The sequence below is a fragment of the Heterocephalus glaber genome, unplaced genomic scaffold (genome assembly GCF_053883595.1).
Source record: "Heterocephalus glaber isolate CG9 unplaced genomic scaffold, H.glaber_assembly_v1.0 deba00001067, whole genome shotgun sequence".
In the NCBI taxonomy this organism is placed as follows: domain Eukaryota; kingdom Metazoa; phylum Chordata; class Mammalia; order Rodentia; family Bathyergidae; genus Heterocephalus; species Heterocephalus glaber.
The window spans coordinates 836,416-862,380 of NW_028258187.1; the positions used below are offsets into that span (position 1 = coordinate 836,416).

The 25,965-nt window shown below is 45.2% G+C and overlaps 1 protein-coding gene, 1 long non-coding RNA gene and 1 other non-coding gene across 6 annotated transcripts in view; 2 read left to right on the forward strand and 1 right to left on the reverse strand.

The window, feature by feature from the left end:
* Nucleotides 1-6,384: 6,384 nt before the first annotated feature.
* On the forward strand, nt 6,385-25,003 carry LOC147828470 (uncharacterized). 4 transcript variants are annotated; one of them, XR_015450717.1, is made up of 3 exons: nt 6,385-7,491; nt 7,772-7,928; nt 24,678-25,003. It is a non-coding gene; the product is annotated as an uncharacterized LOC147828470 (long non-coding RNA). The 4 variants fall into 4 exon arrangements; XR_015450719.1 differs by lacking the exon at nt 24,678-25,003 and adding an exon at nt 18,159-19,057; XR_015450716.1 differs by lacking the exon at nt 24,678-25,003 and adding an exon at nt 16,603-17,691.
* Nucleotides 9,065-25,965, reverse strand: part of Fbxo28 (F-box protein 28) — a 28,020-nt gene continuing 11,119 nt past the window's right edge. Inside the window, exons 3-5 of the mRNA XM_004867438.4 lie at nt 24,999-25,137; nt 15,315-15,510; nt 9,065-13,394 (exon numbers count right to left, since the gene is read on the reverse strand). Of these exons, the coding sequence (XP_004867495.1) occupies nt 13,000-13,394; nt 15,315-15,510; nt 24,999-25,137 (730 nt within the window). The 3' untranslated portion in view covers nt 9,065-12,999. The remainder of the gene's footprint in view (nt 13,395-15,314; nt 15,511-24,998; nt 25,138-25,965) is intronic.
* LOC147828471 (small nucleolar RNA SNORA77) lies at nt 22,391-22,516 on the forward strand. Its single transcript, XR_015450766.1, has one exon. It is a non-coding gene; the product is annotated as a small nucleolar RNA SNORA77 (small nucleolar RNA).

The window sequence follows — 25,965 nt, forward strand, 5'->3', positions numbered from 1 at the left end:
GTCAGTCCTTAGAGGGTCACTGATAGCAATAGGGGTGTGTGTGTGTGTGTGTGTGTGTGTGTAGATCTCAAATCAGTAACCTAACCTTCTACCTTAGGACAATGGAAAAGGAAGAGAATTAAACTCAAAGCAGAAGGAAGAAAATAAAAAGATCAAAATGGAAATCAATAAAATATAAACAAAAATTCCAGAAAATACACACAAAAAAGGTTTCTTTTAAAGATCAATAAAATTTTCATGTAGATTGAAAAAGAAAGAACATTGAAATTACAAATATCAGAAAAACAGAGGGCTATTACTACCAGCTTTGAAGAAATAAGAAGGATTTAAGGGGAATACTGTGAACAGTTGTGTGTTGACACCCTGGATGCCTTGCATGAAGCAGACAAACATAAGCTACCGGGTGAACCGGAGGGCCTCCTAGGTGGGTCGGCCTCATGCCCATGACTAAACAAACTCAAAAAGGCCAGCACACTGGACAGGGCACGAATACACTTGCTGAAACAAGGGAGGAGGGCGGTCACACCACTCAGTCAGAGAACGGGGAAGGTACGGCCGTGACGCTGCAGATCATATCGCTGTTATCTGTGTTTTAACCTTTCAGTAGCGTTCTGTTGACCATGAAGGGCTGAGTCTTTTAGTATGCAGCTTGTTTTCTTTTTGTTCTTTAAATTGTAAATACATATTTTTATATACTACTTTTTTATTCCACAATGAAACATAAAATTAGAACAAGAGGGGGGTAATGGGATTGAAACAGCTTAAGATATGTTAAAATTATGTACTAGTTACCTGAAATAAACGCCACCATCATGTAATATTCACATGCACTAATAGAATATAAGTTAAAAAAAGTATAAGAGAAACTACTTTTATTTTTGGTACCAGGGATCGAACTCAGGACCTTGACCGTGCAAGGTAGGCACGGTGCCACTGAGCTAACACCCGCCCCCCACCACCACCTAAGAGAAGCTACTTTTATTTATGGTGCATTTCACAATAACTTTTAAAGAGAAAATAAACATTTTAATGAGAGGCACATTTTATTTCATGCTGTGAGTATCTGTGTTATCAGCTCATCAGGTCTCCGGACCTCCCCTTGCCGGAGGCTGTGTGCTCTGTGGCGCTCAAAGTCTTGGCTGTCTCCAGCGCTGTGGACTGCCGGGGCCTGAGATGGAGTCCGAAAGGACAGCAGAATACTCTGGGTTTCCTGGGCAGATACACAGGAAGGCGGCAGGAAGTGGAGAGAAAAAACACCGAGCTGCTCAGTCTGCTGGTGACAGTGTCCTACAGAGCGAAACTTCCTCCCAGAGGGGAGCTGTGACTGGCAGCGCTGACCCAAGGGTCTGAATGGGCTCAGGCAGAATGGACAAACCGCCCGGTAGAAAGAGCCCGATGCTACTGTCCTGGTGCAGGGAGCAGCGCTTGGACGGGTAGCGTTTGTTTCTGTGACAGCGGCTGCCGGCCCTGGGTCCCGGTCCCTCCCCAGCCCCGCCTGTGTGCCTGGGATGAACCCAGGGCCTTGTGCATGCTATAAGCTTGCTCTCTACGACACCTCCAGCTCTCTTCTTTCTCTTAATTGTAGAAAATATTAACCTTCTCAGTCCTCAGGAAGAACAAGTAGCTGATAAGAGGGAAGCTAAGCGGGCGTCAGTGACCTAGACAGGAAGAGACTGGAAACGGGGCTGGCTGAGCCCCAGGCCTGGGCTTGCTCCGCCCCTGAGGCAGCTGGCCTGCCGAGGACCCCACAGACAGAGGAGAGGCCCTGGGTCCGGATCACACTTCCTGCTGGTCGGAAGTAAAGACTAACCCTCAGATATGAAAAGCTTACTTGAAGAGTCCCTCTATTTTGATTGTGTTATTATTTTGCTATCATAAATGGGATGTTTCCGACAAATACACCTAACTGTTGAGGATGTTTTTGAGGGTTCCTGTTAAATACCCTGAGCTGACTTGGAGCTCAGAATCTCTATGGGAAACATAAAACAGGAAAGAAGCAGGGTGGTGACAAGAGGCCTTCCTGTGACACAGAAAGGAAATGACATCCTCTTTGCACCAGTGGGGAAAATGAACACATTTCCTCTAAACCACGCACAAGGCAGAAAGGTCCACTGTCTCTCCTTCCATTCACTACTGTGCAGGAGACTCACGCCAGTTCAGTTAAGGCAAAAGATTAAAGAAAAGACACACAGGGCCGGGGATTTAGCTCAGTGGTTTTGCCACCTGCTGTGCAAGCGCAAGGACCCAAGTTCGATCCCTGGTACCGAAAAAAAAAAAAAAAAAAGAAAAGAAAAGACACACAAGTTGGGAAGGAAACAGTAAAACTTGTTATTTTCAGATGATAGGATCACTTAAAAATTGTATGATATCTGTAAAAAGCTTACTAGAAATAATGAATAAGTTTAGCACGGTCACTGGATATAAGGTCAATGTACAAAAGACAACAAATAGCACTACTAGATGACAGCAAGTAGCTGCCTGAAATCCAAATAAAAATAAAAGATCCATTTGTGCGTGCATAAAAAACATGAAACAGGGATGAATGTAGTGAAATGTAGTAAGACGTATATGGTGAAAACTCACAATATTATTGAGATAAACTAAAGAAGATGTAAACAAATGGTAAGATATACCATGCTCATACAATTAATATATAAAATCTATCCAAAATACATTCAATGCAGTCCCAATCAAAATCCCAGTATCAAACTGATTCTCCAACAGGACGTGGTGGTACACGCTTGTAATCCCACTACTTGGGGGGCTGAGGCAGGAGGATCACTGTAAGCTTTGTTGTTGTGTTTTTGTTTTTGTTTTTGTTTTTTTTTGGTACCGGGGATCGAACTATGGACCTTGCACTTCCAAGGGATCATGGTAAGTTTGAGGCCAGCCTGGGTTACACAGTGAGTTCAAGGACAGCCTGAATCATATAGTGAGACCCTGTTTCAAAACAAAACAAACAAAAAACCAAACCAACCAAACAAAAAAGCACTGATTCTCAAATTTAGAAAGAAATGCAAAAGATCTGTAATAGCCAAGACAACTTCAAGAAAAAAATTAGAAGATTTCACTGTACTTAATTTCAGGATTATAAACTTGACAAAGCTCCTCCTGTAGGCAGTGTGGTGCAGATGCAGGTGTGGACACACAGATAAACTCGGCAGGCAGTTTACAGCAGCCCAGGAGTTCTGACAAATGGAACAAGGTCATTTAATGCGAGAGGATAGTTTTCTGCAGCGATTGTTGCTGAACAATTGGACATTTATATGGAAAAACAATAAAACTGCACTCTTTTTTTACACCATACACAGAATACTTAATCAAAACAGGTTTAACCCTTAACAAATAAGATTTAAAACTATAAAATCATCAGTAGAAAACACAGGAGAAAGCCCTGGTAGTTTTCTTAGGATGAAAAGAGTAGAAATTACAAGAACTTGAAAAAACAAATGTCATCAAAATTATTTTACTTTTCAAAATGCTCTTATGAAAATCAAAGCAGCCGTGAATTGGGAGAAATAATTCACACTGCAAATATCTAACAAAGGTCTGTGCGCAGCCCACATGTAGGACTAGCATTGGATACTGAGACAAGAGGTTCGCAAAGGTAGCCAAGGAGATTTGAAGACAACACCTGAGTGTCCAATAAGCACATGAAAGGGTCCTCAGCATAGTCAGTCATCAGGGAAAGGCAAATTTAAACCATCACGAATCACCACCACCTATCCACTCCACTGTCTAAAATAAAAACGTCACCCTTTCCCCTGCCTGGCCGTGTGGAGAGCACTGATGTGACAGACGCGGGCCAGCGGGTGGAGCCCAGGAAGCTGAAAGCCCACCAGAGTGGGCACGAGCAAGTGGCTGGGCACAAATAGGTGTCCCCACTGGAGGCCACTGAGGCAGGAGCGGCGTCCCGGTGTGCACCTGTTCCTGCAGGGCGGCACTGGGTCAGCTCCACGCCAAGACCACAGGGGAGGTCAGAGGACTGGAGCCGTGCCCACTCGGCCTGGCAGCCAAACCTGTGTGTGCCACGCCCTGGGGGTCTGCAAAAAGCAGGATGTTGGGGGCCACAAACTGAGACCTCGGGGAGGGGTGACGTGGTCAGAACTGCTGGGCAGGTGGCAGCTGTGAATTACAAGGGTTGCAACACACCATACTGTGCAAATAACTGCCCTATTTGGAAAGAAAAACCTGGCAGCACTGTGGACAGCATATGGCACAACTGGCCTGGCTTGGCCTCTCGATGGGAATGTAACATGTTCTAGTCATTTTGAAAAACAAGTTGGTTTTCTCAGGGAGTTGCCATATGACTCTTAGCCGTTCCACTCCCTGGAGAAACGAAAACGTGTTCATTCACAGATTTGTACGTGACTGCTGGGACAGACTCATGCACACCTGCCCTGAGCCAAAAACAACTAAGCTGTCAGTAGGCAGGCCACAGGACAAACAAGTCCTGTTCAGTGGACCCACCCGAGCGAGTGCACAAGGTGCTTCCTGGTGATGTTCACCCACACTTCGGAGTCCCAGAAGCATGATGTTGGAAGGAGCCTGACTCCAAAGACTGCAGGAGAGACGGCTCCCTCTAGGAGAAGTGCACCCGGACATGGTGGCAGACACCTGCAATCCCAGCACTTGGGAGCCTGAGGCAGGACTGCTGTGAGTTCCCGGACAGCCTGGGCTACACAGTGAAACCCCGTCTCAAAAAAAAAAGAGTGCGGAAAATCAGGCCTCACTCACGGGGACAGAAAGGCTCGAGGATGTGCGAGGCTGGCAGGGGCTCGGACCAACCAGGAAGGAGCCAGTCTCGGGAAGGACCCTGGCTGGAGAGTCTCTGTCCAGACTGCGCTGATGGCGACCCTGGGGTGCGTCCCACCCTGGTGTGTTCCCTAAGAGCGCCGTGGAGCTGAAGCTCGCCCAAGAAGCCAGGTCTGCACCGGCGATCTTGCCGGCTGTGACTTCGGCGGAGGACACTGTGATTGTGGCTGGAATGCGGCGGGCCGGTTGGAGCAGCGATTATCTTGGGCTATTTCAGGCCTTTAGATAAAGAGGTCGTCGCTTGCAACCTTTGCCTCTTGCCAGGATTCCTGAGACTATTAGGTAAAGCTCTCGGAAAGGAAGCACATTGTTAAACCAAGCAGAATTCCAGCCACCCCCAACCCCAAAGCTGAGGCTGGGAACTGCCTGGAATTTAGCAGAAATGTTTCCTGCCGCCCTCAGCCGTGCATGAGCACTGTGTTAACCGCCCGCCCACTCCTCACTCTGCCTACAAAAGCTCACGTGACCTCTTCCACTTCGGAAAATGTCGACTCTGTGGTCTTGGGATGTGGTCACTTCTCTTTGGCTTAGAATAAACTCAACCCAAGACTCTTATTGCTGGGCATGGTGGCATTTAGCTGTAATCCTAGCACTCAAGAGGCTGAGGCAGGAGGATCACCACGAGTTCGAGGCCAGCCTGGACTACATAGTGAGTTCAAGGCCAGCCTGAACTACATAGTGAGTCCTTGTCTCAAAAATAAAAAGTAAATATAAAAAAATGAGAAGATGGAGAAAGGAATGTAGCTCTGTGCAAAGGTCCTGGATTTAAATACCCAGCACTGAAGAAAAAGAAAAGATTCAATTATAGCACATGCATTCCATTTCCAAAGGAAATGTGAATCTCAAGTTCTCCTTTTCTCTCCAATGTTGCAGCCCATTTGGGCTGCTCTAACAAATTTCCCTATCATAGGCCTCTTGTAAAGAGCAGAACTTCATTCCTGTGGCTTCCCGCCTCCCTGCCACCCCACAAGGCACAGCGTAAGAGCTGTCCTCTTTCACAAGGACATTCTCATGGGTGAGGGTGGAGCCTCAGACCCAAAGGCCCTGGGGGCTCTGAATGCCCCGCCTTGAGGACTGGGCTCAACATGGAGGGAGGGGACAAACACGACAGAGGCTCTTGGATTTGGGGACAGATAATCGCCATGGTTCAAAAATAGAAAAAGACACCAAAAAGCACCCAGCAATGAGCTCCTCTTGACTCCACTCCCCAACCATGGTACAGCCCCATACTAACCATCCGGTTTCTTTATGCATAGACACACAACTGGATGCAGTTCCCGCTTCTTTCATTCAGAACAGTTCATACACTGAATACATTCTGCACTCAGTTATTTCCCTTAGCATTCCTGGAGGTTGTTCCTTATTAGAATATAAAAACTTCTTCATTTTAGAGCTGCGTAATATTCCACTGGAAGGATGGGTCTCACTTGCAGTCCTGCCTCAGCCTCCCTCCCCCCGTGCGGCTTCTCCCTTTCTTTGTGGCTGCTGTTAGCAATCAGTTCCAAGACAGCACCTGTGCACTGCTGTAGGTCTTCAGAAGTTACTGCGAGTGCAAACGGATCACCTGGTGATCCAGTGAAAATGCAGATTTGGGTCCAAATGGGGCCTGGGATCCTGCGTTTCAGACCTGCTCCTACTGACTTTTGTTTACTCCAAGAAAACGGGTTAGGGGTTAGGTTAGGAAAAGTTGAGACCTGTTCAGTTGATTATGTTATATCCATGAGATTTGAATTTGGGCAAGTTCTTCCTTGATTTGCATCTCCTTTCTAGACATAATTCATTGCTAGAGGACCCAGGCCACTGGTAAGGGACACACGGGAGAGAGGACCTGTAGGAGCAATGGCGTATTCAGAAGTGCGGTCACGGGACTGAGCTGCTTCGGGCCAGACGCCGGGCCCTGTGGCTTCCCCGAATTCTTTAGTTGTAGCAACAGCCCTGTGACGACAGAGCCTTCGAGGTGAGCTAAGCAAGTGGTGACAGGTGGAGCCTGGTGGGGAGCCCTTCCCTGGGCTCTGGCCTCGTTGCATCTCCAGGGCCAGTGCTGCCCGGCCTGAGCCGAGGGGAGGGCATCCCAGGCTGAGGAGCGGACTCAGGCAAGAAAGGGAGTTAACTTGGATCTCCAAATTGTTCCCTTTTTGTCCTAGTTTTCTAAAAGATGAGAAAGCTACGATGAACTGGAAGTAAAATTTCCCAGCAAGCTGGAAAGCCTGCAGGAGTTGCAACTCTCTTTTCTGTGCTAGAAACCAGGGCATTCCTGTGGGGGCCGGCGTGTGCAGACCAAGGCCGCCCATAAATCCAGGCAGGGGCTGAGCTCAGCTGGCCGATCCTGAGAGATGTGCAGCTCCTTTGGGAGGAGAGGCTTTCTTTTTTTTTTTTGGTACCGGGGATCGAACTCAGGTCCTTGCGCTTGAGCAGCAGGCAGCGAAACCACTGAGCTAAATCCCCGGCCCAAAGAGAGGCTTTCTTATCTCACCTCCACACATCTGTTCTCCTGTGTGAAACTGTTTAAGTCACACGGCACCGTCTGGCAGTCGCCATGCGCGCACGTGCTGAGCCCAGACAGCCATCCCTCCGCTGTCCTCTCCCAAGGCTGCATAAACTGCGTTTCACCTCCACTGCAGAGGGCAGAGGCGAAGGCCACAGTGGGCCACAGAAACTGGTGCTCTGAACCAGCAGGTGGGCGCCCCTCCCGCTAGGCCCGGGGTGGGGGTCCCAACCCCAGAGCCAGTTGTACGGACTTTTAACAAATCAGCTAGTTAAAAACTGGCTTTTGTGTGTTACCAGGAAAAGGGTTAGGGGTAGGATTAGGACAAGTTGAGACCTATTCCGTTGATTAGGTTATATAAAGGAGGTATCTTGAATTCCGGGAAGTTCTTCCTTGATTTACATTTCCTGTCTAGACATAATTTGTACTTTTGGTTCTGATACCCACTACTCCTGGTTTGTCTCCTTACAGTTGCTTCTTGGGTGACTCACCCAAAACCAGGGGAAGTATGTCAGCAAACTGAGAGCAGCAAAGATGGTCATCATTAATTCTGAATTGTTCCAGGGATTACCTCGGGGAGGTTCACCAAGATTTCGCTAAGGACAGAACTTGAGCCTCGGCACACCAGGTGAGTGTTCTACCGGATCTGCATCCCTAGCACTCACCCCCAGTTTATAAAAAGTGAAAATACTGGTAAGGACTTTGGTTTTCTAACAGTGTGAACCTATTCCCAACAATGGAGTTGGCTGGAGACTCTGGAAATCCAGGCTTTGCACTGTGATCTGCCTTATGAAGACTCTGAATGCTGTGGTCTCATCAGGATGCAGGAGATGGGCCAGCACTTAACAGAGAGGAGTCTGCTCTGTCTCTAGTCAGCACTTTCCTTGGTTACAGTTAAGAAATGGGTGAGACTGATTTGTAGAATTTATTCCAGTGAAAATGCTAGCATTAGTTTTGGAGCAAGCAGGAGTTTTGAAGAGAACCATGTTCTTCCCTGGCAGGGCCAAAGCATCAGTGATGCTTCTGTAATGAAGCAGCTGGAGTGAGACTCCAGATCTCAGGCTGAGAAGCCCTAACAAGTTTTTTCTACTTGCCCCAAACCTTCAGGAGCACATTGGCTTGCCACAGCCCAGCTTCATTGGGATCCTCAGCTCCACATGCCTCCCTCAGCGTGATTCCAGCACTGCCTACCTTGAGGGGATGCAGAGGGATCCCCACACAGGAGTGTGGCATTTCACTGCCCCTGGCTGCTTTAGAAAGAGGTATCAAGTCAGGCGTGGAGCCAAGTGCCTGTGATCCCAGCACTCTGGGAGGCTGAGGCAGGACAAGTTCCAGTCCAGCCTGGGAAACTTGAGTCACTTAGCAAGACCTAATTCTAAAAAAGGGGGGAGGGGGCTGGAGATGTAGCTTAGTGGGAAGGCCCGCCGGGTGCAACATTCACTAGGAAGGGAAAAAAAAATGTGGTGTCAGGCAGCAAGTACAGAGCCTCACAGGCAGGTGGGGCTGCTCAGCTCCCCCACGTGGTGCAAGCCCTGGTCTGCTCAGGTGGCTTCCAGGAAGGACCCTGATGTGCGAAGCACCAGTGTGTGCTCTGTGGGGCAGTGGCTCCTGGAGGGAGGGCACTGGCAGCAACAGAGCTCCAAACTCTGGTGCATGAAATACAAAGAAAACAGCAGCACTGGTGACAACACATTTATTTATGTACCCTGTTGTGTAACTGGGAGGTGCTTTTCATTTTCCAATCGATCAGTCAAAACAATTAAATTCCAGAAGGTAAACTAGTGTTTTATTGTTGCTCATAAGCACAGGTAAACAAACGGCAGCACAGCAAGGAATGCTAGACACGTCTCAACTTTTGGTGGTTTAGGTATGGTCCGCCAGGCTTTGGCAACATATCTGATACAGAGGTTACTGCTAAGATTCCAAACCTCATGGTTTCCTTCAGACACAACAGGAAAACTTTGGACGTAACTTCTGAATTTCAGAAATTGAACCAAGATTCTTGGAAAGTTGCAAGAGGCCTGACACCTATATAACTACTGTTACTCCAAGTGAGAGCACAGCAGGCACTGGCCAACCCAGTACTAAGTCTCCTTCTGCAGGCTCAGGACTTTGGAAAGTAATTTACTGCAGATGGCAGGCCATTAGCCTTCTGTGTACCAGGTAAAGAAATTCAGACAGACCCCCAGCCAAAGAGCTGGTTTTCCTACAGAACCAGCCTTTTCCCAGTAACTGCTGCCGCAGGACGTCTCAAGATGCCTTCTGTCCCCTCCTGCCTTCGAATCTCACGCACAGCATCAATTTCAGAACAAACTGGTGCTCACTACAGAAGAGGATCTAAGCATGTGCTGATCACCGAGGATGAGGTTTACATTACACTACATCAAATCATATACTGCTGGAAACAGATGAAAGGGGTTCCCAAGTCCTAGAAAATATCACAGCTACGGAAATAAGGGAACTCAGGAAAGGAATCCACTTTCCAGGAAACCAGTTCAGCATAATAAAATAGAACTAAGTGCCCTGCTAGGAACAAGTTTATTAATAATAAGAAACAACTGGGACATCATACATAGTTTCTTTGGAGATTAAAGTGCAGGCTATGAAATGGCATATAAAATAATGAACAAAATAGTGCAATCCTAAGGTGCCATTATTTTTATGAAGCATAGCCTATTATGTTTTCTGTCAAAATCCAGCTGCAGTGACACCTTTTAGCTTATTTAGGCATTACTTACACTGTTTTACCCACATTAGGGGCTACACAGAATATTCTAACATGGAGAATAATGCGTATACATCTTGAAACTACTAAGTAGAGATTAAGGCAAGCCCCTGTAAAGTTCAGTACTCCAAAAAACATGTTTCACAAAAAAGTTGCTTCCAACAGCAGTGGCTTTAGAGCTGATGGCACCCCAACAGGCTTCGGGACAGGAGGACCTCTCTGAACACATCTGCGCTTGCCCCATTTCCAGGGTCCATACGGCAGAAGACAAGTTTGAACACAACAGGCTCTGTGGTCTTAAGACGTGTGGGACTCGTGTGTGTGTGTGTGTGTGTGGGATGGGTGCGGGGCCGTCCTCTCCACTTTCTGCACATGTCTTTCCACATCTATACACGTATCAGTGTGTACCACAGTAAACTTAGGTGGGCATGACCCAGTAACACAGACATCTCTGAGAAGCAGTGAAGGTGATGGGAATACTTTATGAAATGTGCTATTAACAACATGCAGCATTTAGATGACCGAGAGAAAATTCAGGGCAGGAGGGTGCTCTCCTAGGAAGCTGATTTACAATTTCAATGGAACGTTATCAATCTGAGCTGGTGAAAATGATGTGAGATCTGCAGAACTCAGTACCTACAAGATACCCCAGAGCAAGCGTGACAGCTACCCAACAGCTGGCTCAATGACGGTGAAGGAGAGAACATACAGTGCTTTAGCTAGTCTGAACCTTCAATTCAACTGTAGTGTTTGGTTTCCCTGCGTGTGGATATTCACGCACTGACAAGTGCCACTCGAGACTGTGAGTGTATGCTGCAGAAATTTGGTTTGAGGAACAGAAAATTTACCTTCCAATACCGTGGATGCTCATTATGAACGCCACACACTCATGTTAACCGATGCAAGACTACAGATACATTTAGGCTAATCAGACGGAGTTTAAAAAGAAATTCAGGAAACTTTTAACAATTCATTAACAACTACTGCAGAAATAATCTGAGGCTCTATCCCTTTAATGCATAAGATTCATACTTTGTAAAGCTGCACTTGGCTACTTCAAAGTCTTCCTGTTAGCAGAAAAACAACTATTAAAGGCTGTGAGTATGCCAGTAGGCGTTCTGCAAAGTTCTGATAATATGGCTAAATCCTATGACTACAAAAGTGAGACCTGCTGAGAAAATGCATTCCAGACAGGGACTTTTATGGATCACCTTGGCTGACAAATGTTTTTAGGAAACTGTTTATTTTAAAATCACCTTCCCAACATAGCATGAAACACCTGAATGTTACTTTATGGTTTTTCATTGAAAACACACTACATTGTAAATGGGGTTTAAAAGTTAAGACATAGAATTGATCAAAATCTGAGGACAAAATTATGAAAGGACAACACTAAAAATGGACAGGAAAAAGTTCCACTTGGTAACTTTACCTAAGGTATGAATAACCTTGTCATGCTGGACAGATACAGGAAATGATAACCTTGTGCTTTTGTTCAACTAAGGTACTTACCCAAACCTTAGATTTTATACAGGTGTCAAAACTCCCACCTGGAAAGGGACAGTTTTCTATATTACACCTACATTTACTTTAAATAACTGAAGCCCATGGCAGCAGTTTAAAAGAACTTAACAGTCAAATAACTACATAATTTAGTACATTTAAAATAAAACTAGGACAGTGATAACTGAATGTCTCAAAAGTATACAGCTTGGGAAGAGAACCACTGTACACAATTTGGAGGCTGTTAAAGTGACCACTCAGAAGGGTGAACAGTGCAAGACATGCTTTTCCAGTTACAAGCTCAAAACAGGAGTGCAAACAGAATTAAAGCTCTGTTTAAAATTAGGGCAAGGGAAGCCTGAAGTTAATATTAGAAAGCTTCCCTCAGGTCAGCTCCCAGAAATGAAGTGATCAAATTGCTTTTTCATGGCACTATTTTCTTCAGTAAATTTTTCCTTCAGTGGCAAAACTAAATCCACAAGTTGGGCCCCAAACTCAGTCACCACATTGGACCCACAAACACAGTGAGGAGTCAGGACCAGCACTAGCTCCCAGAGGCCTGGTCTTAATAGAAGGAGCCTTGGACCTGGGGTTCTGCCTCAGCCAGTGTACCTGAACCCTACAGAGCACAGATAAGCAACAGGCTTTAATAGTCTCTTGTTCTAGAAAACTGGAGGACAAATGGACTAACAATTCTCCCCTGGAGGCAAGCAGCTGCAGTGGAAGAAGATGCAAAGCGCTTAAATCAACAAGATGCTAAGAAGTGAAGTACAGAGGTTCAAGGTCAATGCCAGTGCAAGAGCTTTTAAGGGGGTTGACTGGGCAGTGCATGCATCCATCCATGCGAATGTAGGACATGGCCCAGAGAGAACTGAAAACGTGGATACTAACTGGATCCGTCCCTTGCCAGTAGTTTATAAAAATATATAGTCAGTACTGTAGAGGCTCCTTCTACAGTCAATACTATGCAAGTCCTTTCAGTTACCCATTACTTTGATACCAAAAGCATTAACTACTTTTCAGACATTCCAGACAAAGGTCACTTATAACAAAAAGTCAACTTTTGTTTTAAAACAAGATAGTGTCCATTTAAAAAGTAGGGTTTTTTTCTTTCAAGTGAACAGGACATTTTCTTTATGAAACAACTTCTAGTCTGTCAAGACTGGTTTGCTTAAGATCCTAGGTAATGTGCATATATGCAGAAACAAATAAAATTAAACATTATCTGCACAGAAAAAAGTCAATTCCCCAAAACATGATAGAACAGGTCTGGTTAGTACAAATCTATTGCAAAGTAAAGAGATTCTGTGCGTCAGCTCCACAAGGAGAAGCAGGGAGAGAACATCCCACCTCCAGGTCGTGTTCTGGAAGCCTAGAAGCCCAAGGGACAGTGTTGTTTCCAGGGTCCTGACAGGCAAAACTGCTCAGGCTCCGGCCCTGCTCTCCTCTGGAGCAAGGCCCACGCTCCCGTCTACTTTCGATTCCGAAGCCGCTTTGATTTTCTAAGCGAGTCCATGGCTTCTGTGGCCTTCCTCCGTTTCCGAGGAGACTCCTCACTCTGCCCGGCCCCGGAGGAGCTTCCCACAGCACTCTCCATGACTTCCCGCAGTTTGCGCTCCAGCTCTGCCAACCGCGCATTCTGTTCCCCTATGATCTGGGTCTGCTCTAGCAGTTTCTGGTCTTGGTCTTGAAGCTGTTTCTGCTGTTCCTGCACTTTGGTGCGAAGCTCAGAAATTTCCCGCCTGAGAACAGTCACGCCAGCACCATTGGTCTTAACCTGCTGCTGGAGTTTGGTGACCTCTTGTCTCGAAGGGTTCTGCTTCGAGAAGAGCTGCATTGTCGTTAGGGCTGCGGACGGGCCTGGCACTGTGGAGAAAGTTTCAAAGGGTCACCACTCAACATGTTTCCTGAGCAGGGGTACCTAGGTAAGCTCCTTTTAGGATGCAGAATTTCTCCTTTGCAATCCACTTGGTTGAACAGACTGATCAGCCATGTCTGAACTATGAATGCATTTGAATTCTCTCCTGCTCACAGAGCAATGCCGTATATGCACTGCCAGCAAATGGAGAAAGCACTGAATAGTGTAAGTACGTAAAGTACTGTCAAGCACTTTTAGGACCAAGTAGGAAAACCAAAGTACTCAAATTAGCAAATTACCACTTTCCATCTTATTTTACATAAACAGACATAAACTTTTGAGTTAGAAGTAGACTTTCCATGTTTTTTTTGTTTTGCAGCAGTGGAGACTGAACCCAGGGCTTCATGCATGCTAGGCAAGCAGTCTACTGCTCAGCTGCACCCGCAGCCCTACCATGTACTTAGGTTTACTCTGCACTTAGCTAACATACAACAAGGACTCCATCAAAGCAAGGGTTACATCACTCAAAATGATCAGGAGCAGCTGCTGGCAACAATGTGTGAAGGCTTCAGTACTATTAAGAGTCACCGGCTGGTAACATGGGCACAGAATTCATGCTTCCAAGCTGATAACCGAGCTTTTACCCTACCTCCCTTCACCATGTAGCACGGGCTGCCTCCAACACCTATGACCCTCCTGCCCCAGCCTCCCAAGTGCTAGACTTACAGGCGTGCACCGCCATTCCCAGGATTTCAAGCTTTTCTCCCGTAGATTTTCGAGAAGAGCCAGCAGGCCTATTCCTACCCCAAGCCCAGCACGCTCACTTCCTCCCTGCACGTGTAACTCACCACAACACTAAGTCTCCTTTCCCTCCCCACTTAGCTACCCGAGGCTCAGATCCTCTCTCACTGCCTGCATGGCGGCAACCACAAGAGCCCGCCCAGACTTCACCCCTCACAGCTCTGCCTCTGCCATCTGGACCCTGCCTCAAAGGGTTCCTCCTACTACTGTAACTTAACTTTTGAGTCTGCTGCATAGCAGGCTCCTTTGAGTGTCCACGGGACACGGTACAATGTTGTGCTCGTGACAGGTGCTCAGTAAGTAAATCTACAGTAAAGCTCAGAAGCAGGAGCTTTATCTTAAATCAGAGACCCACCCAGCCCATGGGGCACTGTGGGGTACTAAGCAATCTGTGCAAGAGAAAGGCTTACTAAGCCCTCCCTCCTGACAAGGGCTGAGAACATGGAACAACTTAAGTCTTTCAAAAAATAAGGGCACAAATCTCTTAGGATCCAATATATTTTTGGAAAATAGCTACCAGAGAAGTGACGGTGTGCAAAGAGCCTTATGTGCACTGGCTTTTAAAGGAGCAGTCAGATTCTGCAGTGGCTGAGATAATTTACTGGATTATTTCCATGAAGAATTTTGGGTTTTATCTGATGTGCTTAATTCTGATTTTAAAAGCTATTAAGTAATCAGACCCCCCAAGTATATACCCAATTAAATATAACTTTTATCCCAACAATGCTACTTTAATGAAACTTATAAAGTCTACAGGTGTGGATATGTGCAAAGGTTTAGTCACAAAATTGTTCTACAGATTGTAATCTAATTGAAAAACTAGATACAGGGGCTAGAGATGTAGCTCAGTGGTACAGCACATGCTTAGCTAGGTTCAGTGCCCAGCAACAAAACAAAACCAAACCCACCCAAAACCAAACAACACCACAAATAACTAAAAAAACTAGAAATAACAATGGCTCCTTTAAACAGTTCTGGTCAATCAATCTGTCACTAAAGATGATGTCATCAATAAATATTTACTAACAGAATATTTCAAGACACAGTTAAGTGGGAATAAAAGGGCAAGTTACAAAACTAGGGCCCACATGCTATTCTGAAGTGAAGATATTCTAAACAAGAGCTACCTGGAGGAGAGCCCATGAGCCTTCCAGACACGTCCGATCCTGGCAGTTTCCTCTTCAGAATTGGAACGATCTTTTCATCAAAGTACTCCATGGCCATGGAGGAGATATCCCTTAACTCCTGGAGGACTTCATGAGCACGCTGTGGGGCTCTGGTAGAATTGACATATCTCAACACACGGTAAATCTCATCAATCACCTAAAACAACAAGTTCTCATTAGCACTTTCATTAAGAAAATGGCTGAGCAAAAAAAAAAAAAAAAGAAAAGAAAATGGCTAAGCAGCAGACAAGTGATGGCCGGTTCTGCAGTTCCCGAGAAGACACACTGGACATGGACAACAGTACCAGCTGTGACACAGGGCTTTGGGCTTCTTATACTACTTTACACTCAGATATACTAAACACCTGTTTGTTTTTGCGACAGTTTCTATGCAATCCAGGCTGGCCTTGACCTCACTATGGAGCCCAGGTTGCCTTGAACTCGTGGTGAGCCTCCTGCCTCAGCCTCCCAGCGCTGAGATTAGGGTGTGTGCCACCACGGCCAGCTTACTAAGCACCTTTTATGAACCAGGGACTCTGCTAGGGCTAGAAAATCAGGACAAATAAAATAGAGTTGTTGCCTTAAAGGACATCACGGAGTAACTGGAGAGAGATGTACACACAAGTGGTGCAGAGAGGGCCCTACAAATTGTTAAAGAAACCAGAGGACTGAACAAAGAAATTAAATCCTGTATGGGAGTAGGGGTGGGGCAGGGGTGGGCCCCGAACCATATGATATTAACCCTCCACACCCGATTCTGCTCCCCAAAGCCTGAGTGCTTTCTCCCTTTTGCACTGCCCACCACAGGCTCTATCCCCTGGAGTCTGGTTCTCTAAGGGCTGCCATGGTTTGGAACAAGTTTCCTCAAACCACGCTTTCTTGCCGTCACCAAGTGGTGGCAAAGACCTTCTGTCCTAACAGTAACCGCAACAGGGAAACCCAAGGCCCAACACACACAGAGAAGAGCACGTTCTTCAGCCCTCTTCCTAACTCTTGTTGGAAAGGCACTGAGTTGCCTTGGGCATTTAGGCTCCCAGCTTTTCTCCCTCAAAGGCAGCCCCATTTCTTCCAAAAGCTTCTGTAGAGACCTGAAGATGACACTTCCCATCCAGCCGCGCAGAGAGCAGGGTGAATCACCACACCATGCATCACCTGCACCTGGACAACCTCGAGCCACACGCATCCTGACCCCTGCACTACCCAGGCAGCTCCCACTCATGACCTGTCCCTGGTCTCCTCTCCTTCTCAGCCACAGCCTAGAACAGCACCCGCCCACGCCCGCAGCCTGGCGCTGTGTGATGATCCAGGCCCGTCTCTAATGACGCATACTCAGCAAATGTCAGCAGGACACCCGCAGCGTCTGCCAGAGAAGACTGCAGAAGAAGCCGGAGCGAGCCTACGAGCCGTGAGGGGTTGGCCTGGGCAGAGGGCACGGCGGAGGCTGGCTAGGGTGACACTGACTGCAGGCAGCTGGGGGAAGAGAAAACTGCAGGTGAGGGCCTGGCACAGCCACGGAGAACATGCGGGCGAGCGTGTCTGCACAGAAGGCACGGCACTGGCGGGTGACACGTGTTTCTGGCACTGCTGCTGTGAAAGAACATAATTTTTGTTTCAGTGACTTATTCAACTACTATGTTAGAAACCACTACCTATGCTAAGAAGAAAAATGGTCATTTCTCTCAGGCTCACTGCAATTACATAGCACACATGGGTAAAAACCTTAACAGGATGATAAAATTGTTTTTTTGTCTCCTTGTTTTGTTTTTTTGAGACAGGGTCTCACTATATAGTTCAGGGTGGCCTTGGATTCACTGTGTAGCCCAGGCTGGCCTCAAACTCGCAGCAATCCTCCTGCCTCAGCCTCCCAAGTGCTGGGATTGCAGTCATGTGCCACCACACCCCATCACAAAATTGTTCTTATGAAAATTAAGTGAACAATAATATAAACAATTTCAGATAGTGCCATGAGAAAAATAGGCTCATGTGATCATCCCCTGGGGTGAGAGGGCAAGAGAGGCTTCTTTGACAGCATAAAGGGGGTGAGGAGCAGGACTGCTCACTCCAAGACCTGGGAGCAGCGATGCCGACGACCCCCGGTCAGGGTCAGGGTCAGGGTCAGGGTCAGGGTCAGGGTCAGGGTCAGCGCAGCCCGTTCAGGAACAGGTGATCTTTATTTAGGCATACAGTCAGTGCTGTGCAAGACCAGGACCTACAGCACGTCTGTAAAACAGCTGTCAATTATTAGCTTTGTCTCGCCGCCAAATAAACATTTATGAAAACTAGCAGGAGGTTAAAGCTACAAAAATTATGTAATACTCAAATAATAAAGAAATGGCTAAAAAGCTGGATGTGGTGGCACACGCCTATCATCCTAGCACTCGGCAGGCTGAGGCAGGAGTATTGCTGCGAGTTTGAGGCCAGCCTGGGCCACACAGTGAGACCCTGTCTCCAAAAACAATAAAAATAAAAATCAAAGTGTGACCCAAAATAGGAATTTTTTTTAAAGGTTTCACACTGACTAATACTTTCCATGCTAGTGCTTGGCTATTGATTGATTTCAGTTTTGTTTTTTATCAAAGTTTTGGGAAAAGCACTGCAATGCTCAACTGCTTTTTAAAATGTCCCCAGTGCCAGGATACTGCACCCACAGCTACAAACTGGTCTTTACCTCTGTGAATTAAGGCAGTCCCCATCTTGGTGCCCAGGGTGTTTACAGATTCTGACCCCGCTGCTGGAATGTTCTTGTGTATCTCCTCCAAGCCAAATTCCTCAGCCATTCTTTTCCTTTTTCTCATTTGGAGACAGGGTCTCACTACGTATGCTGGCCCTGAACTCGCGATGATCTCCCTGCCTCAGCCTCCCAAGTGCTGGGATTACACCACCGTGTCCAGCTTCCTTGCCCATTCTTGAGGTCTCAGCAACATCTTGCTTTCTCAGAGCAGTCTTCTCTGAAGCCCTCCAATTTAAACTATGTTAACACCTTATTAAACCTTTTATTGTCCCTTCAGATACATATTCCACACTGTAAATTCGTCTTTTTGTTAATCTGTCTTCCCAGTATCTCAGTAAGCTCTGGGGCCGAACAGCTCACACCTGGTTTCAGTCAGATTCCAGAGCCTAGCAGCGAGGCAGATGGCAGATCCTCAATAAGCACGGTCCAGTGTTTTAACTGCTTACTACCGGCTTATCTATGCAGGGGCAAGCTCCCAGGTTAAATTCCATCCAACAATACGGTTTTTAGAGGGCAGACTCTGAACACCAAGGTCAGAGTTAACAAGATTTCTATGGAGAGGGATTTCTAAAAATACACAACACTTTTAAAATAGTACTTACATGTTTAATATAGGATCCACACCTTTATAAAGCTTTGGCTATTATGTTTATGTACAGGAATACCGACAGAATATTCACAGAATATTCACAGTACGTGTGAGCTAGCCTGGGAGTGACTGTTAATGGTTCAGGCATGAGAAGACTCAGATCCTAGGGAGTGGAAGACAGGCTCCTTGAAAGACCCGTAAACAGCAAAGCATGAGTCAGACAGACTGTACGAAGTGCCATGAAAGTAAAGTGTTGTGTGAAAATACAAAAAGGCAGAGATAAGATCTGCCTGAGGGTACCAGGTAGGTCGGAGAAAGGCCACGATCATGGGTAAGGGAGGCAGGCAGGAGGTGGCGACCAGATAAGGAGAGGAGAGGGACTGGCCAGGGACATGCCGGTCGGCGTGGCCAGGAGATGCGGTTGGGGAGTCTCCCCAGGTAGCACTAGTAGATACTACTAGTAGATATGCACTGGGAGATACCGGGCATCTACCTGCTCTGGGGGCACAACGGTTATTCCTCAGGATGAGTTTCAGATCCCAATATCCCACAGGCATTGCTACTACCTCATATTAAACTATACGTATACATGGTGAAATCTTCTTTACTGTTTAACTCGTCCAAAAATAGTGTGGAAATAAGGTTACTTCTTTGTACTTGCTCAAATCTTCTACTAAGAAAGGTAACATTTTCAAATCTTTATACTATACAAAGATTTTAATCAATGAGATGGATAATCCATTGTTAATAAAATTTAAAAGGCAAAAGACTTATACAATCTATGTAGGAGAAGCTAGAATGTTAATAAAATTTAAAAGTTTCTTCCTTCTGTCCAAAAGCTATGAGCAGGGGACGAGATGAAGGAAAAAACAATAGTGTGTGGAAAACTACATTGCTTCTCCCAGAGTTGTCAGCATCTCAACAGCATAAAGGAAACATACTTGCCACATTTAAAAACAATCCATTTTCTGAGTAGGTTTGGTCATTTTTCCACACATTCCGAGGTCTGGTGGAAAGAACACAGGCCTCAGTCAGGCCACTTAGTGGCTGTTTCTTCAGCTTTAAAACAGTATGTCACACGCTGAACCTTGCCTAGGATGAAGATCATAAAATAAGGTACTGATTGATTGACTGACTGACTGCTGTACTGAGGACTGAACCCAGGGCCTCTGAAGTGAGCTACACTCCCAGGACTTCTGAAGTTTTTATCATGAGACAGGGCCTCACTAACCTGGTGAGTTTCCCAGGCTGGGCTTGAGCTTGTGACCCTCTGGCATCAGCTCCCAGAGGGCTGAGTCACAGGCGTGCGCCACTGCACCTGGCTTGAAAAGTATTTTTAAATTTTAAGAAAAGATGACACAAAACAAATATGGTGAACAACTACTACCTTTGTAGGCTGCAGTTCATTCTGTCATGCTTATGTCTGAATTGGCACAGTAATAAATGAAATACCATCACTTAAACTTTTAGGCTACTGTGGGTGAAGGAGAATCTTTTATAATCTGTTGTTTAGCAAACAAAGATCCTATTAGACTAATGAACCTGTTTTATTTCCCACCTTTTTTTTTTTTCTGAGACAAGGTCTCACTATGTAGTTCAGGCTGCCCTTGAACTCACTATGTTGCCCAACCTGGGCTCAAACTTGCAGTGATCCTCCTGCCTCAGTCTCCAAGTACTGGGATTACAGGTGTGCGTCACCACACCTGGCTCCATATATTTTTTGTTGTTATACTTGAGATTTCCTAACTTCACCATCTACTTCTTTTGCTTAATTTTTAAAAAATGTCTTTCACATTTCAAAAATTTAAATATTTAAAACTCTGAATATCCTTTAAATGGCATATTACACATCTTTAATTTCTCTTAGAATATTACAGTTTCTTTTAAGTTTTCTACCTCACATGACTTCCTGAAAGGCTTTTTTTCTTCCTGTTTTCTGTTACATACTAGTCTAGTGATTCTCTGTTCTCTGCTTGTATTTAAGATTGCAGCACATAAAAAGATGATCAGAACTCCCTAGGTATCCAAGATGGGTAGAGTGGGGAAGAGAGATCTAAAAAAATTCACTATGGAAATATACTTTTTCCATTTTAAAGGCTCACATGGCTGGGTTTATTTTTTGGTACGAGCGATAGAACTCAGGACCTTGCACCTGCGAGGCAGGTGGCGGCACCACTGAGCTAAATCCCCAGCCCCAGGTATATATATTTTGGGATAATCACAGTAAATGTAAGAAATGCTCCCAACTAATCTTGATTTTTAAAAGCATCTTCACATTAAAACCAAATTTAAAAGAAACAAAACCACAACCTTCTGGAAACATCTGATATACTATACTTAGGTTGAAGGACATTCCTCCAAAGAACTGTCATATGCTGTTTAAAAGGTAAAAAGGAAGAGACACAAGAGTCTAGAGGCTGTTCTGGCTCAAGATCAGAGTCCATCCACAATCAGAGTCATCCTTCAACTAGATTCTAGACTGAGAGAGAAAACTGCTAGGAGCAGTAGTATTTGAATAGTGATGAAATTTGAATGTAAACTGTCAAATGAGAGAATTGTATTAATGTTAATTTTTCTGATGGGGTGGGGAGACCAGGGATTGAACTTGGGACCTTGCATTTTCGAGGCAAGCAGCAGCACCACTGAGCTAAATCCTGGCCCAATTTTTCTGATTTTTGTATATATATCACGGTTAAGTATTCTAGTTCTTAGGAAATATATTGAAATATTTAAGAATCAAAGATCACATATCTCCAACTTATTTTCAAATGGTTGAGACAAAAATATAATGCATATATAAAGAATGAATAAAAGCAAACAGAGAGGTATATAACTGCTGGCTCTCATAACAAAAGTCAGCACTACCAGTTTTCTTTCTCAAAATATTAAAAACAAAGCAACCACACCTAATATATAGATTTTAGGTCTATTTAGGGACACTCAGTTCCATGACCTTACACAATCATTTATTCTGTGAAAATTGAAACTTTAGAGACCAGTGTGTTTCAGTAGGAACACAAGGGTTAACAGGACTACTGGTGATGCTTAGGAACGGGGACTATTTGAGTTTATCTTCATTATTTTATCTCCCAGAATAGTTAGGTGCCCACTGCTCACAGGCAGCACAAACTCCAGGACATGGAACTTCAGATGCAGACATGAGCTTATTACACAAAGTGCAACCTCCACACCAGATAGGAAAGCTGAGAAATGCACACAGGAGTAAGCTAGCTATCTACCTATGACATCTTAGTTCTGAGAAACGATGGAGCAAAGATCAACGAAGCGGTCAGGGTTCACCAACTATGGCCCTATTTGGTCTGTGCCTGTTTTTGTAAATGAAATTTTATTGGAACAAATGGACTCATTCATTTACCACAAGTTGTCCATGGTTGTTTCCCAGACTTCAATAGTTGTGACAGAGACGACATGGCTCACAAAGCCAAAAATATTTACTATCTGGCTTTTACCAAAAACAGGTTGCTGACCTCTGTAGTGGCAAACTCTCAAAACTGTGGTACATATCTGCCAATCTAATTTAAACTACATTGTTATTACCCAGATTCACTTAAGAAACTTGTGAAATAAAATGCTGTCGGTAGATCTGAATTTTAACAAAATGAATACATTTTGTATAAAACCACCAGAGCTTTAATAACCCAGGAGCACAATCTTGGGGAGAGAAACCATATACCAAATCAAGACTGTTTTTCAGTCACAGACTCACACTGCACCTGGCTGCAGCCCCCAGGCAGGTGGGTTTTCTGTCTGCCAGAGAACCTTCCAGGGAGCTGTGGCAGCCTTCACCTGCTGAGGCTGATGCAGTTTCCAGGGAACATGGAAGGCTCACTGTCACTGGCCTTGAGTCCAGGCAGTCACGACTCTCTGGAACCTATGAGGAACTAAAGGTAACTGAGATGGCCCCCATTTTCTCAAGAGGACTCAGTCTCTTGCTCCTTGGGTTTAGGTGTGGCTGCTGCAGCAGGTGACCACATGTCACCGAACCTCGCAGCAGGAGTCACCAGCAGCACCTGCTAGAGCCTCTGAGCTTGCGGGGAAGAGACCAAGCAAAGATGTTAATACTGAAAAGTGGCTGAAAAGCTAGAAGCTCTCACAGTGAAGGAGACCAAGGAGATCTCAAAGAAAGCAATGAGTCCCCTTAATTTCTTTTCCTTTTTAAAAAGTCCCTCCCCCCCTTTTTGGATTATTTTTATTCTGTTTTGTGTCTATAAAGAACTGAATTTTTTAAAAAAAGATTGTATGCTAAACAGGAAGAAAATGATGCTGTACAACATCTGCTGCAGTGTGGTTCTGGAATGTCCCCCCAAAGCCCATGTATTTAAAGTCTTGCTCCTCAGAGGCACTATGGGAGGGGAGAGCCTACCACATGGAAGGTCACCAGATGCATGCCCTTGGAGGGGATGTCTCTCTGCTTCCCTGCTGCCACAAGGAGCCCAGCACCTCTGCTATGTGCTCCCACCCTGGCCACAATGAACCACTCCACCACAGGCTCAAAGCCACAGGGCCAAGTGACCAGGGACTGAAACCCATGAACGGTGAGCAAACCAAATCTCTTCTCCTTGTAAGTCGATTACCTCAGGCATTTGTTTTTTGTTTTTTTGGTACCGGGGATCGAACTCAGGACCTTGCGCTTTCGAGGCAGGCACCGGAACCACTGAGCTAAATCCCCAGCCCTCCTCAGGCATTTGTAACAGCAATGGAGAGCTGACTGGCACAATGTCCTCATTCAGAATGTGGAGACTAAATGCCACGTGCTTATGTTTTGAAGATAGCGTATGAAAAATTTAAGGACAACAAGTATAAAAAAGTCATAAAACAATCCAAATATTGCAAATTCTTGGTAAGTTAGAAATTTTGCCTAAGTAAAATAAAAAGTACTAGCAATATAAAAGTATAAAGTAATGGGCTGGGGATTTAGCTCAGTGGTTTTACCGCCTGTTGCGCAAATGTAAGGACCCAAGTTTGATCCCTGGAACCACCCCCGAAAGTATAAAGTAAAAATTCTGAGTATATACACAATTGTTTTAGGAAATATGAGCTATAAAGAAAGTATTTTTTAAAAACAAAAAAATTGGGCCAGGGATTTAGCTCAGTGGTTCTGCTGCCTGCCTCGAAAGCACAACGGACCTGAGTTCAATCCCTGGTACCAAAAAACAAAACAAAACAAAAAAACTCAAAAAAATCCCAGCGGAACAAAAATTATTATGTTTTTAGTACATGTGGTGCCGAAGTGAGCACAAAAAAATTATTATTTTTTAATTTCCAGTCAAGTACAAGTATGCAGGAGAAAAAAATTAGGATAAATTCTTTTGAAGTTCTGGATATTAATTAGTAAAGAAAAGAGGAAGAAAACAGGGAAGACAGTTGAGAAATGAACAGTTCAGAGTACAGTTCTCATCAAATCAACTGACTTCTTTTCTGGGCCTCAACTGCCTTATCAATAAAGCAAGAGAAAGTAAGCTTTGCTCCGCCCACTGTGCACAGCTGTCCATGACACCACGAGAACCAAGTTCCTCACCAACGAAAGATGCAGCCAGGACAAGAGAAAGGGACAGGGAGATGTCCACGCCATGGTACAGAGGTAGGAGCTGGCTCCTCTCAGCTGCTGTCCTGCTGGACCTGGATGAGAGCTCCGCCAAATGAGCTGCCTAGGGCACACGTAGAGGACGACTGTGTTTGCAGCATGGGACCCATGCCCACAGCCACCTTCAGCTGGGGGTTACACTCCAAAGGGGAGACCCAGCAAGTGGTTTCCACAGTAGCAGGCGCCCATTGGACCTCACCTCATTGCTCAGACACAAAGACGCTGTTGCAGCCGGGTGCGCCTGGTGCTGGAGAACCAAGGCTGGCCTACTCCTACTCCTCAGTGTACCAATCTCAGAGGCAGGAAAACCCTATCTTGTCCACTGCAGTGTCTCTGGTATCTTAACTAAAGATCAGCACTTGAATCTGAGTTTTTTGGTTTTTTCTTTTGGTACCACAGGTCGAACTCGGGACCTTGTGCTTTCGAGGCAGGCGGTGGAACCACTGAGCTAAATCCCCGGACCTTGAATTTGAGTTCTTAACAAGCGTCTCTGCAGAATATCAAGTTTGTCTTGCATCGGTTAGCATTTTCAATGTAAAGACCACATGTACGTACATACTCATATTGCTGACTGTACAGAAGCTAACCAGACCCATTCCTAGAAACTCATTCAGAGAAGCAGAAGCAATTCTGACTTTTCACAAACCACTTTTTAAGTTTATAACAATTACAGTTGACACAGGACAATGCAGCTGCTCTGGGCAGGCAGTTCTACTTTACCTTTCCTGGGATGAAGCAACAGAGATTGGAATCCACATACTTCATAAAAGTCATGTTTAACAGTGACAGCCTTGTTTCCACAGCTGCAAGGATGTCTGCATGACGAGCTAAAGAATGGTTTCTCCTTTCTGATTCTCTCCTAAAATTATAAAAATAAGTGGCATCCACTAAGGCAGTACTGTAAATTAAAATGTTAAGCAATTGGAATGCTTTAATGAAACAATCTAACATTGATGTGTGAATTTAGAATTCTACAATGGGGTCATAACTGTGAGGATGACTGAATCACTATGCAAAGAAGTCCTTCAAAGGACCAATACTCACTGACAAAATACCTGGAAAAAACCCCCACTTTACATTGAAAAAAAATTAGGGCAGAGGCTTAGCTTTCTGATACAGTGCTTGCATAGCATGCACAGGACCCTGGGTTTGATAACCAGCACTGCAAAAAATAAATAAATAAATAAAAATTACACTTTTCCTCTTTTTGGGGGGCAGTATCAGGTTTTTTTTTCTTTTTGGTACTGGGGATCGAACTCAGGTCTTTGCTCTTGCAGGGCAGGCGGCACCACTGAGTGAAATCCCCAGCCCTGGCTGTATCAAGTTTAAGGGCTACATCACACCCAGACACAGGCAAGACAGCACGTTTCGCTCATAAAACTTACCACCTTACCACAGTTTTACCCAGAAGTAATTCGTACATGCAACTGAAGTGTGCAATTTATTGTCAGTATACTCAGTTATGCACTTGCCTTCACTTATCTAATAGAACATTTCCATCACCAGTCACTCCCTCTCTGCCAGTCCTCGATCTGCCTTGTTTCCCAGATTTGCTCTCTGAACATTTCATATAAATGGAACCCTAAGGTGTGCAGCTTTGTCTGGCTTCTTTCACTTTGCATAGTTCTCATGGCTCATTCATGTTCCAGCGTGTATCTCTTCATGGCTGAACAACATTGTACTGTAT